Source organism: Artemia sp. Qi Xiang Cuo, chromosome 8, assembly GCF_049724085.1.
Source record: "Artemia sp. Qi Xiang Cuo chromosome 8, ASM4972408v1, whole genome shotgun sequence".
NCBI classification, from domain to species: domain Eukaryota; kingdom Metazoa; phylum Arthropoda; class Branchiopoda; order Anostraca; family Artemiidae; genus Artemia; species Artemia sp. Qi Xiang Cuo.
The window spans coordinates 48,352,102-48,366,345 of NC_142801.1; the positions used below are offsets into that span (position 1 = coordinate 48,352,102).

At 33.2% G+C, this 14,244-nt stretch overlaps 1 protein-coding gene across 1 annotated transcript in view; it reads left to right on the top strand.

Moving 5' to 3' along the window:
- The window catches only part of LOC148949500 (MAPK regulated corepressor interacting protein 2), a 51,809-nt gene that overhangs the window by 25,033 nt on the left and 12,532 nt on the right, over nt 1-14,244 (top strand). The window contains exons 3-4 of the mRNA XM_089092993.1: nt 9,321-9,430; nt 10,266-10,364. Coding sequence (XP_088949119.1) covers nt 9,321-9,430; nt 10,266-10,364 — 209 coding nt within the window. The remainder of the gene's footprint in view (nt 1-9,320; nt 9,431-10,265; nt 10,365-14,244) is intronic.

Here is a 14,244-nt window from a genome sequence, read left to right on the forward strand (position 1 = left end):
CTTACAATTTTTTCGTAATTTCTTAAATGAAATATCTGTATTGTGCATGCAGGAGGAGGATTCAAGAAACAGTTTGTTACTTACTTAGAATTTTGTCATAATTTCTTGAATGAAATGTCTTTTTTATTTATCCAGGAGGCGAATTCAAGAAAGAATTAGCTACTTACTTACAATTTTTGATAATTTCTTAAATGAAATTTCTGCGTTGTGTATCCATGAGGTAACTTCAAGAAAGGATTTGTTACTTATTTAGAATTTTGTCATAATTTCTTGAATGAAATGATTTTTTTTGTTTATCCAAGAGGCGAATTCAAGAAAGAATTTGCTACTTACTTACAATTTTTGATAATTTCTTAAATGAAGTTTCTGCATTGTGTATCCAAGAGGTGACTTCAGGAAAGAGTTTGTTACTTGCTTACAATTTTTTTCATAATTTATTGAACGAAATTTCCGTATTGTGTATCCAAGAGTTGACTTTAAGAAAGAAATTGTTACTTCCTGAGAATTTTTTCATAATTTCTTGAATTAAATTTCTACATCGTTCATCTAACTCGTGAAAACAATAATGAGTTTGTTACTTACTTGGACTTTTGTCATAATTTCTTGAGCGAAATGTCTTTTTTTTTTTATCCAAGAGGTGAAATCAATAAAGAGTTTGTTACTTACTTTCTTTTTTTTATAATTTCTTGAATTAAATTTGTACATCGTGTATCTAAGTCGTGAAAACAATAAAGAGTTTGTTACTTACTTGGAATTTTCTCATAATTTCTTGGACGAAATGTCTTTTTGTTTATCCAGCAGGTGAATTAAAGAAAGAATTTGCTACTTACTTACAATTTTCTCATAATTTCTTTAATGAAATTTCTGCATTGTGTATCCACGAGGTGTAATAAAGAAAGAGTTTGTTACTTTCTTACAATTTTTTAGTAATTTCTTAAATGAAATATCTGTATTGTGCATTCAGGAGGAGGATTCAAGAAACAGTTTGTTACTTACTTAGAATTTTGTCATAATTTCTTGAATGAAATGTCTTTTTTATTTATCCAGGAGGCGAATTCAAGAAAGAATTTGCTACTTACTTACAATTTTTGATAATTTCTTAAATGAAATTTCTGCGTTGTGTATCCATGAGGTAACTTCAAGAAAGGATTTGTTACTTATTTAGAATTTTGTCATAATTTCTTGAATGAAATGATTTTTTTGTTTATCCAAGAGGCGAATTCAAGAAAGAATTTGCTACTTACTTACAATTTTTGATAATTTCTTAAATGAAGTTTCTGCATTGTGTATCCAAGAGGTGACTTCAGGAAAGAGTTTGTTACTTGCTTACAATTTTTTCATAATTTATTGAATGAAATTTCCGTATTGTGTATCCAAGAGTTGACTTTAAGAAAGAAATTGTTACTTACTGAGAATTTTTTCATAATTTCTTGAATTAAATTTCTACATCGTGTATCTAAGTCGTGAAAACAATAATGAGTTTGTTACTTACTTGGAATTTTTTCATAATTTCTTGAACGAAATGTCTTTTTGTTTATCCAGCAGGTGAATTCAAGAAAGAATTTGCTACTTACTTACAATTTTTTCATAATTTCTTTAATGAAATTTCTGCATTTTGTATCCACGAGTTGACTTCAGGAAAGAGTTTGTTACTTGCTTACAATTTTTTCATAATTTCTTAAATGAAATTTATGCCTTATGTATCCATGAGTTAACTTCAAGAAAGATTTTTGTAGTTACTTAGAATTTCATCATGATGTCTTTAATTAAATTTGTTTTTTATTGATCCAGGAGGTGAACTCTACAAAGAATTTGCTACTTACTTATAATTTTTGATAATTTCTCAAATGAAATTTATGCATTGTGAATCCAAGAGGTCACTTCAAGAAAGAGTTTGTTACTTACTTAGAATTTTGTCACAATTTCTTGAATGAAATGTCTTTTTTATTTATCCAGGAGGCGAATTCAAGAAAGAATTTGCTACTTACTTACAATTTTTGATAATTTCTTAAATGAAATTTCTGCATTGTGCATACAAGAGGTGACTTCAAGAATGGGTGTGTTACCTATTTACAATTCCTTCATAATTTCTTGAATGAAATTTCAGTATTGTGTATCCAATAGGTGAAAACAATAAAGACTTTATTGCTTACTTGCGATTTTATTATGATTACTTGAATTAAATATCTGTATTGTGTCCAGGAAGCGAATTCAAGAAAGCCATTGTTACTTACTTACAATTTCTTCATTATTTAAAGAAATGAATAAAACTATTCTAAAGAATAAAGACGGGTTAGGCTTAAAGATATTTATTGCTTAAACGTATTAACAGATTTTTTTTTTATAAAAAAAATAAAAACAAAAAAAAACAAAAAAAAAACAAAAAAAACACATATTTACATAAAAATAGTACTTAGAGTTCACACGTAAACATCCAGAAACGATGATCCCATGATATAGAATAGTTTTTTTTTTTACAATGTCTTATGGATTTATCACGATCAGGTATGTCCTTAGGTATCCACTGCGCGAAGAACCTAACCTCGTCTTCAGGAAGGTGATAAGCCCCTTCAAATTTAAGACACTTAAATACTTCTAGATTAAAAAGTGGAATCCTAGTGTCACACTTTTAAATTAAAACTTTATATGTAGGTACATTGCCCATTACGTAGAGTGCTTCAATACCGAAAAAGCTGCAAATTTCACTGACTTCCTCCTGAACATTTCTCAATTCCTTACCAGTTTTATTAAGTGGTGTAATCGCTCTATCATAGAATCCCAGTCTGTTTATATAACGTAATGTAGTACTTCACAAGCTTTTATCATACTCAAACAGATTATAGTTCACTATCCAATGATAACAGTCAATTTCTTCGAGATCCATAGACAATAATAAAAAAACACATTCAAATATAACACCACAAGATGATTTTTTTAATCCGATAAATTCTGTGTCATACAGTCCGATCATCTTGGAGGCTATTAATTTAGTTGTTAAGTAGAGAAATACTTCATCAAACTTTTATACCTTCACTCAAGGTTGAATGGAGTTATGGGTAGTGAGATGAGTCCTAAAACCATCTGAATTCATTGTGGGGAGGAGTCATAAAACCTCCAGTGGGAAAGCCACATCGTGTCTCTGACCAATCATAGAGCACAATTGTTAGAACCATAAGTATATTTTGACATTTATAAGATATGTACAAAAAGAAAAAAATAAATAAAGTTGAAAAATGTTAATGAATCCTAAATCTTTTGGAAACAGCTTCTATTTTCCCCCTTTTTAGCATTATTTTTACTAAATACTTGCCCCCACCCACTCCCCAGACAGTTCAGAAAGAAGCAATAGTCTATTTCTCCTGAAGCATTTCAAGTCAAATGTTTACCGGGGTATTAAATAAGTAGCATTTCTACACCTCCCTCAATACTTAATTTCCCCCTTCCTAGCTTTATTTTAACTGAATACTTGCCCCCACCCCTCTCACTTCATATAAAGTAGTCAAAATAGAGCTTAGCCAAATGTAAATTTCATCATTTTTTATGTTATTAATTACACTGAAAAAAAAATTGAACACCTAAAAAGCCACGATAATTATTCGCTAGTTTGATGTGGCATAGACAATGCAATGTTTTGAATAATAGCAATACAATAAAAATAAAAAAATATTTGTCAAGGAATATTGATTAGTTTAGAAAGAAGCAATAGTCTATTTCTCCTGAAGCATTTCTAGTTTTATGTTTACCTGGATATTAAATAAGTACCATTTTTACACCCCCCCCCCTCAAAACTTAATTTCTCTTCCAAGCATTATATTAACTAAATACTTGCCATATCGGGATTGTTCATTGTCTCGGGTATTTTACGATTTCTCATAGGCCACTGGCCTAATTTGGCTTTAGTGTGTGCCCCATTGTTTTTGTGTGGGTTCCATTGTAACTGAATCCCCGTGTAATAGAACCCCAAGCAACTGAACCCCCATGCATCTGAACCCTTGTGCAAGTGAGCCCTCTTTAACTGAACCCTCATGCAACTCACCCCCCGTGCAACTCCAACCTAAGCTAGCTCTGTTTTTTCACTATTGTTCAAATAAGATCGTTCGTACAGTCCAATTCACGAATCCCTTATCCCTTTTTTGCAAATATAGTTAGCATTTTACGTAAAGTGATTTAACAGCATATGTCAATCCAAAAATTCTGAGTGTAGCCTACTATTCTTTAATTAGCAGCATCGTACATTTTGTTTAAATACTTATTTTTTCATTTTCCAGATTCAAGATTTTTATTTAACAAAAATGAATAGACAATCTGAAGTATATAAAACGAGCCAACATAGAGCTACGATCGAAATGAATGGTATTTGTTATCAGAAAAAATTGTCAATTGCCAAAAAAAAAAAAAAACATGTTATGATGAAACTGCTTCAAAAACCCATCTGGCTGCGTCATATAATCTCAATTATACTCTCAAAACGTGTTCGTTCACTCTATATGTATATAAAATAAAAGGATTGCTTACTTTTTGCAATGTAATCGTCAAACCAGACTGTATATTCATGCCTCAGGCTTGTTGTCATGAAAATACACTATATATTCATGTAATCGTAAAGACTAATAACAATAAAGTAAAAATAAAAGAATATTTGTCAAGGAATTGCCATTAGTTCAGAACGAAGCAATAGTCTATTTCTCCTCAAGCATTTCTAGTCGTATGTTTACCGGGATATTAAATAAGTACCATTTTTACACCCCCTCAAAACTTAATTTCCCCCTTTTTAGCATTATTTTCACTAAATACTTGCCCCCTCCCACTCCCCAGACAGTTCAGAAAGAAGCAATAGTCTATTTCTCCTGAAGTATTTCAAGTCAAATGTTTACCGGGGTATTAAATAAGTAGCATTTTTACACCTCCCTCAAAACTTAATTTCCCCCTTCCTAGCTTTATTTTAGCTGAATACTTGCCCCCCCCCCCCTCACTGCATATAAAGTAGTTAAAATAGAGCTTAGCCAAATCTAAATTTCATCATTTTTTATGTTATTAATTACACTGAAAAAAAATTGAACACCTAAAAAGCCACGATAATTATTCGCTAGTTTGATGTGGCATAGACAATGCAATGTTTTGAATAATAGCAATACAGAAAAAATAAAAAAAATATTTGTCAAGGAATATTGATTAGTTCAGAAAGAAGCAATAGTCTATTTCTCCTGAAGCATGTCTAGTCGTATGTTTACCGGGATATTAAATAAGTACCATTTTTACACCCCCCTCAAAACTTAATTTCCCCCTTTTTAGCATTATTTTCACTAAATACCTGCCCCCACCCACTCCCCAGATAATTCAGAAAGAAGCAATAGTCTATTTCTCCTGAAGCATTTCAAGTCAAATGTTTCTTTAATTAGCAGCATCGTACATTTTGTTTAAATACTTATTTTTTCATTTTCCAAATTCAAGATTTTTATTTAACACAAATGAATAGACAAGCTGAAGTATATAAAACAAGCCAACATAGAGCTCCGATCGCAATGAATGGTACTTGTTATCAGAAAAAAATGTCAATTGCCAAAAAAAAAAAAAAAATATGTTATGATGAAAGTGCTTCAAAAACCCATCTGGCTGCGTCATATAATCTCAATTATACTCTCAAAACGTGTTTGTTCACTCTATAGGTATATAATATAAAAGGATTGCTCGCTTTTTGCAATGTAATCATCAAACCAGACTGTATATTCATGCCTCAGGCTTGTAGTCGTGAAAATACACTGTATATTCATGTAATCATGAAGACTAATAGCAATAAAGTAAAAATAAAAGAATATTTGTCAAGAAATTGCGATTAGTTCAGAACGAAGCAATAGTCTATTTCTCCTCAAGCATTTCTAGTCGTATGTTTACCGGGATCTTAAATAAGTACCATTTTTACACCTCCCCTCAAAACTTAATTTCCCCCTTTTTAGCATTATTGTCACTAAATACTTGCCCCCCCCCCCACTCCCCAGACAGTTCAGAAAGAAGCAATAGTCTATTTCTCCTGAAGCATTTCAAGTCAAATGTTTACCGGGGTATTAAATAAGTAGCGTTTTTACACCTCCCTCAAAACTTAATTTCCCCCTTCCTAGCTTTATTTTAACTTAATACTTTCGCACAACCACCTCACTTCAAAAAAATTAGTAAAAATATAGCTTAGCCAAATCTAAATTTAATAATTTTTTTATGTTATTAATTACACTGAAAAAAAATTGAACACCTAAAAAGCCACGATAATTATTCGCTAGTTTGATGTGGCATAGACAATGCAATGTTTTGAATAATAGCAATACAGTAAAAATAAAAAAATATTTGTCAAGGAATATTGATTAGTTCAGAAAGAAGCAATAGTCTATTTCTCCTGAAGCATTTCTAGTCGTATGTTTACCGGGATATTGAATAAGTACCATTTTTACACCCCCTCAAAACTTAATTTCCCCCTTTTTAGCATTATTTTCACTAAATACTTGCCCCCACGCACTGCCCAGACAGTTCAGAAAGAAGCAATAGTCTCTTTCTCCTGAAGCATTTCAAGTCAAATGTTTACCGGGGTATTAAATAAGTATCATTTTTAAAACTCCCTCACAACCTACTGTGCCCCGTCCGAGCTTTATTTTAAGTGACTCCTGGGCGCCCCCCCCCGCACGTCATAGAAAGTAGTGAAAATAGAGCTTAGCCAAATCTAAATATAATAATTTTTTTATTTTATTAATTAAACTGAAAAAAAAAATTTGAACACCTAAAAAGCCACGATAATTATTCGCTAGTTTGATGTGGCATAGACAATGCAATGTTTTGAATAATAGCAATACAGTAAAAATAAAAAAAATATTAGTCAAGGAATATTGATTAGTTCAGAAAGAAGCAATAGTCTAGTTCTCCTGAGGCATTTCTAGTCGTATGTTTACCGGGATATTAAATAAGTACCATTACCTGTTTGCTTTAAATTATATTATTACGAGCAAAACATGCTTGACTACATTAAACTTTGCCAAGTTTAAAAAAAAAACCTCGACTTCAGTGGGCCAACCTTTAAAATGTTCACGCGTAAATACAGTGTCCCACGCATGGGTTTTCCTTGCCCAATTCCAATGTATTTTTTCATGTATATCCAAAACATCACTTGTGTATTATACAGTACAGTATCATCCCATCTCCTCCAATTTGCAAATCCCCCCTCGTGCAACTGAACCCTCCATGTAACTGAACCCCTGTATAACCGAAACCCTGTACAACTGAGTCCCCATGTTACTGAACCCTCGTGCTACTGAACCCTCGTGCAACTCGACCCAATTTAACTAAACCCCTGTGTAACTATACCCCCTTTAACTGAACCCTCGTGCAACTCAACCCAATTTAACTAAACCCCCGTGTAAGTGTACCCCCTTTAACTGAACCCTCGTGCAACTCAACCCTCCATGCAACCCATCCCCCTCAAAACACTTTTCAGCCATTTCTTTTTAAATTGAAAATACTTTTCAAACGTTACTTGTGTATCATACAGACCACATCGGAGAGGTAAAGCGAGGTCAAGTCACAATGTCATTCTATCGTTACTTTTCAGACATTTCTTCTTAAAACTTTATTTTCAACTAATTCATCCGGGTTTTTCACAAGCAATTCGTACTATCCTCGCTCGTAATCGCTAATAACCTTAACCCTTTATTAAGTGTTAGGAAATACCGGTTTAGAAGCCCTGTAGAAGTATTACCTATATGCATGGGGATAATCACTCTCTTTGAAAAGGTGTAGAACTTCTATAGAATAATGTAGAAATTGCTATGGCAGTACGCAAATAACATAGAAATTGCTAGGGCAGTACGCAAATTCAATATGTACTTACTACTACTAGATCGCCATAGATTGTTTTTGGGTATCCGTTGGGTGCCAAACGACAAGCAGGTCGTCCCTTAATGAATTGGGAAGAAGCCATAAGGAGGGGTTGAAAGGAAATTGGAGCTTCATGGGGGCTGGTAAAGAGTGAAACTTTGAATATACCGGGATGGAGGAGAAGCGTGCAAAGCTGCGTGGCCTTTGGTGTCTTACTGCTGCAATAATTGTTTTGTTGCAGCAGTAATATTTTATAATCTAATAAGCTTTTTTTTTAGTCAAAATTAGATTTTACATTTGTTATTGTGATATATGACTAACAAGCATGTATGAAGACACATTCATATGGGTCTTCTCCTTATAATCTCTTATATTTTCTAAATTGTTTCACTTATTCTTGTATTTTTCTTTTTTGATGGGAAAGGACTTAATTAAAACGTTGGTGCCCTTACAAATGAGTTTTGATGCTTGATCATCTATTGACCTTGATTCAAATCGTTAGGTTTCCACCAGCATTGACAAAATTTTGTTACATAAAAATGGTATTCCTTGCTTAGGGCACCCAACAAAAAAAGAAAAAAAAGAAAAATAAAGTGTAAGAAATAACAATCACGAAAAGAGGGAAAAAATCTCAAATATACTCCTTCGCCAAGATCAGAAGAAAACTGTTTTGCCCGTCCTTAACTTCCAAAGAAAAAACTTGAAGTCCTCCCCCCCCCCCCATAAAAAGGGTCATTCAAAGTTCCAACTCGCTCAGCCGTCGGATAAAACAAGGTAGTCTTACTAAAACCATAGCTTTGGATTTGGAAACATTCATCTACGAAGAGAGAAGGTTCCTTCTTCTAATAATTTGAATTTGTCATCCACCTTCAAGCTAAATTAGTCTTATATAGATCTTTCCCCAAAAATGTAATATTTGCAAAAAAAAACATATTTCAAAATTTCATTTCTTACCACTGAACAAAACTAGCGTCGGGTTCAGAACCACAGCCCTGAGATTGGGAGCCTAATGCCCTACCATATGAGCTAGCTGTGCTTGTTATTGGATATTGTGCCTGTTTTCCGTTACTAAATATAGATAAATAGATTTCCATTATCGTTTCTCCTCAAGCCGTATCGAAATAACCAAAAAGATACGTAGATTAGGGTCGAATCGCTCTTAACATTATAAACTAGCAAAGAACTGGCTTTGCCGAATTAAAAAAATAGTATAATTAGTGCGCTGTTATAGTTGCCAAAAAAGGTCTATTGAAAGACTTTACTGAAATTATCACTATAAACTCTGGCTTTTATTTTATTTTTTTCCAATTATTAGCTCAGCATTGGGTTACTAAAGGAAGATGCATGAGTTTCTAGAAAATTTAGGTCTAACAGAAAATTCCTGGAATTTAATTTTACTTTTAATCTTTCTACTTCTTTAGTCTTAGCTAGTGACTTTCCAGCGTTTTCACATATCTATCTTCTAGTGACTCTAAGCCAATATTTCGTCCCGTTAAATCGAGGCCAACCCGTAAGTCAAAACAAGTAGATAAAATTTCTCCGGAGCACGAAGAACTCGTCAAGTTTGTCTCAGAAGGTAAGAAGCCTACATAAGATAAATATCTGTCATATTCTCGACGGTAGCGGTGGTTTGCGATAAAGTGCCGCCTCTCCTTTTTTTTTGTCTTTTTTAATTGCTTGCATATCTATCTTAGACTTCTAGTAGCCCCCATAGCTCTTTATAATTTTTTGTTTCCCAATACTGCTCTTTTACAGTTATTTGATATTTTATAGTATGATTTTTTTTCTCCTTTTAATCTTTTATTCGGTCTTCTTTCATACTTTCATTCTTAAAAATAGCTTTAGCATATCCATAAACGTCATATGTCGCATTAGCGGATAGATTGAATCTATCTTAAAAGTTTGAGTCAATTTACTTGTGGATGAAACATTTGTGTGCGCTCCTCCTGCACCTCACTCTGTTCGTGGCATCACTCTATACCTCCTCCCATAAGCTTACCTACTTCCTTTAAATCTTTATTTAGTGCCTCTTCCAGCCCATTCGAAGATGTCATGCTACTCGTTCTTGTTTTTGTTCCTTGAAATAGAGGCCTTCTGACACTAGCTTATTTAGGCCTCATTTTTTTATACTCAACACAGAGATGCATTTTGTTACATCATTGTAATGTACTTCATTGGGATTGCAGTTATTCATTTATAGTATTCTTAAATCTTCAGTGGAGATTTGGATCTAAGCTTATTTCTATTTCATTTTCGTCTTTACTTATATTTAAAGTTAGTTGCGATACTGATCAATGATTTTGTCCAAAGGGTCCAAACAAAAAGAGTGAGTTATAGTGCGTCTAATAGAGAGCAAGTTAATAGAGAACTCAAAAAGGACTAATTTTCTTTTCTAAGCAACTATTTTCCAGGATGGAGACAATTAGAGGAAAAAAAGAGTGGTGAAACTGATTCATCCAAGTCAGGTGCAGCAGTAAGACACTATAGAAGTACAAATATAAATATATCAGGTAATATATTTAATTGAGTCTGAATGGTACCTCTGTTGAAATCTGGTATTTTCCAATTCTACATTGGCGGTCGTTTGATGGGTAAATTTTGTAATTCCTACAATTAAGCTGTTCAGAAGCAAAATCAACTGCGTTCAATTTTTGAAATTGTATCCTGAGATGCATGGCTTTTAACGATGAAAACGTTAGAAAACGTTTAAAACGTTAGAAAACGGTAGGAACAAGAAAACGTTAGAAAAACTAGAAAACGATGATATCTCATATAAATAAGGATTAATAAAAAATATATAAATCCAATATCTAGTAATTTATTTATGCAACTAATTTCATTATGTGCATAATGAAGAGAACTTGAACGTATTCTTAATTCTAAAATGTGAAATAAATCTTATGTTCTCTATTGCTTCTTCTATAGATGTGGTCGAGTTTGGTTCAGAACATTTCAATTCATAGTGTGACTTGTGATTTTTTATTTCTATTAATCACTGCCTTATTTGGATGAAAACCTCCTACTCGCTCGCCAAACCAATTAGCTTTGTAAAACAAACCACGGAGAGAAGTGGCAAACAGTGAAATTTAGCGGTATTATTGTATAGTGCCAATACTCTTATAGAAAACATATTCGTTTATTCCTTTTTAAGGTTAAGAGCCTTTTCTCATGACTGCAACAATTGATGCTCTGTGTGTTGCTAAAACAGAGTGCTAATAAAATTTAAATTCCCACGGAAAAATTGCGAAAATAATACCTTCAAGATTTGGAGTTTTTAGTTGCAGTGGTAACCACAACATTAATTTCTTCCACTTTTTTCTGTAAAAGCATTGTAACTAAAGTTTTTTTTAAGTGATAGATGTTGTCCTTTAATTTGCACAAATAAGTTAAAAAGGGGGACGTGACACCCCTAGAGCCCCTCCCTAAACGTAAGGGAAAATATAGATCTTAATTTTAAATCTAAAACGTTTTTTTCTGATTTCTTGCATTCTCATCGGTTTTTCATCATTAACAGCTTGTCGAGACTATTCGTTTCTGGAAAACTTGGACCGAAAATTGGGAGTAGGAACATCTTTTCTTTTCTGTTCTAAGTCACATTCAAATTTTGTCTGTCAGTTTTGTTTCCTTTTTCTGACACTTGCCCAGAAAAGGAGGACATACTATCATTTTTTGGCCAATTTTTCCACTTTCTGACTCTTTTATTTACCGGTCTTGAAAACGAAAAAAAGGACAAAAGTAGACATTCCCAGCTCTTGGTTTCATTACCTAAGACAGTGGATAGTCTGGGTATGTTTTGAGAGATGAGAATATTACATTTAAAAACTGTTGCTGCCTCAGCCAATTTGCAAAATATTCTTCCTCAATGCTGTTTTTTTTCTTTTTTGAGTTTTAGACCTTTCGCACCTCAGGAGTAGTTTTTAAACCACTTGATTTCCTCACTAAGTCTTACGGAGGTATATGTACAGAATGATGTAAATTGTAGTGATTGTCTTTTATAATTTTCATAGTTTAACGGGAGTACAGTATTTTCTTGCCCAAAAGACTTATGTGCATGGTTTGTGTTTTATATGTTTCCACACATTCTCACCCCCTTCTACACCAAAAGAAAAACATATGGTGACGCCCATACATGTTTTTTGATGGATTCTCCCCTTCCTCCAAAGACTGACTTGATCACTGTGGGGTCTCAAGTTAAAATGGCTGAATTGCGCACCGAAAGCAATAATGTTGAAGATGTTTGAAGACGTGAGGACTAGGCTTGAAAATATGGGATCTACTTCCACCTCCACCTATTGGGTTTTCTCTGACCCTGTAGACATTCTTTCACATCAAAAGTAATTTTGTCAACCTTTATTGGAGGAATAGTTTGCAAGGGCCCTTAGGTATGGTTTTGTCTTGAAAATGAGACGGGAAAATGGAAAAGGAAATGGCTAGCAAAAACTGTTTCTGTGATCATGATTAAGTTTTGATAAGAGTTATCATATTAAAGGTAATGCAAAAGTTAGAATGGACCATTCAGATGGGTAGACAAAGGTCAATTAGAATCAGTCTGTCATCAGATTTACCAACACCTACGTTTTCCTCTATATAGAATATTTTGATTCAAAATATTGCTGTTATTCGAAGTCAGCGAAAAAGATGACCTTTCAGGCTGCATTTGACTTTTAATGTCGACAAAGAGTTATTCAGCTAAGACGACTTTGCATGTCAGTTTTAACTGCCTTTAATACACCGAAAATGCGCTCGGCGATGATCTTTAAGACAGGCATTTAAAATTTACTGTATCATTTTCAAAATATTTGGAAACATGACGCCTCCTGCAGGAGATTCTATTGTAAGAAAATGGGACGAACAGACCACTATGTCCAAGTTGTCCAAAGTTTCAAGACCCTACTTTCTTATTAGTTTGAATTCTGCTTTTCCGCAACCCTGCCATCTATCATCAGAAATTGAGAGCAAGATTTGTCCCTTTTTCTGTACAGTAACATTACTCGATATAGATGCGGTAATAAAACCGTTTTGTGGTATGAAATTGCGGTATTATACCCCAAAACGCGTGTAAGTGACAAGACAGATACAAGCAAATTTTGTTTATGTATCCCTAGTCAAATGGGAAAATGGTCGCCTACCATAGGCGCGGCTAGCTTTCGATTCCTATTCAGTGCATATTTTTATGTCCTGGATTCTGGGATTATTTTTTTTCTTCCATCGGGTTGAAGGAGATTCGACCTATAGTAACAATTAGTGTATCTATGAAAAGCTTTATTTTCATTCTGTCTGAAACCTGACATCTATTGTAAACTATAAAGTAATTGAAGAGAAAAGTATGAAAAAGTATGGTTATTTACATAAAATCTAAATATACCTATCTATCCTTGTCCCTTAATAACTGGGAAATGGACAAACTTATAGTCAAAACTAGTATATCTATAAAAAGCCCAACTTTCTTTCTATCTAAACCATGAAACTCCGTTGAAAACTGCAAAAACTTGAGGAGGAAAGTAAGAAAAATATGTTTATTCACCAAAAAAAATTGAAATTTCTTGGGACCGTTGGTTCAAACCGTTGACACACTTTCTAAAATCTTTTCAGTGTGCAAATGCACTGGCTAAGAATAGTGAGACTAGGAGGTTATGTAAATAAGACTTGTCATTCACATTCGCCACCCTGAATACGGTCGACTGTAAATAAAGTTTTTGTATTGAGCTCTAAGAGAGTACAAAGTGAGTAAAATTTATTGTTACTTCTGATTAAGAAATATGAGCATTTTTCACTTAGGAAGTGCCCTTAAATTTCTCCATAAGGAAAAAATAGACAATCTTTAAAAAGCACCCTAAGAGGTTTATCACCTTGTTATAAAACCTATCTGAAGCTCATTACATTTTTGTCTTTATAAACACTGAGAAAATTATTTAGTATGTTTTCAAATCACTAGGCGAATATCTGAAAAAAGTAGCGACAATAATTAATGAATAATCCTGCGTAAAAAAGAAGCTTCATACTAAGAAATGTTTTATTACTAAAGAAAAACAAAAACATCTGTACGGAATGTTTCTGAGAATAGCTTTTCTGACAGATTTCCGACCAGACAGATTTGCTATCTTGTAATTTATTTTGGCCATTATTTATTCTTTTCTGATTTAAATGGTCCTGTAAATATCTATTGGATAAAAAGCAGGAATTAGGTAAAACAAACTTTGTTTTCTTGCCCTAAGTTATGCAAGTTGTCTATTGTTTCCATATAGGGTTTGTTATTAGGAAAGGGGGCATGTTTGATCTTGAGTCTCCAAATAGGCTTGGGTTATTAAGAACCTTTAGGGAAAAGTTTAGCAGGATGTTGAAAAAAAAAAAATCTAAATACACTTGATGCATGCTGATTGTCAACAAGAG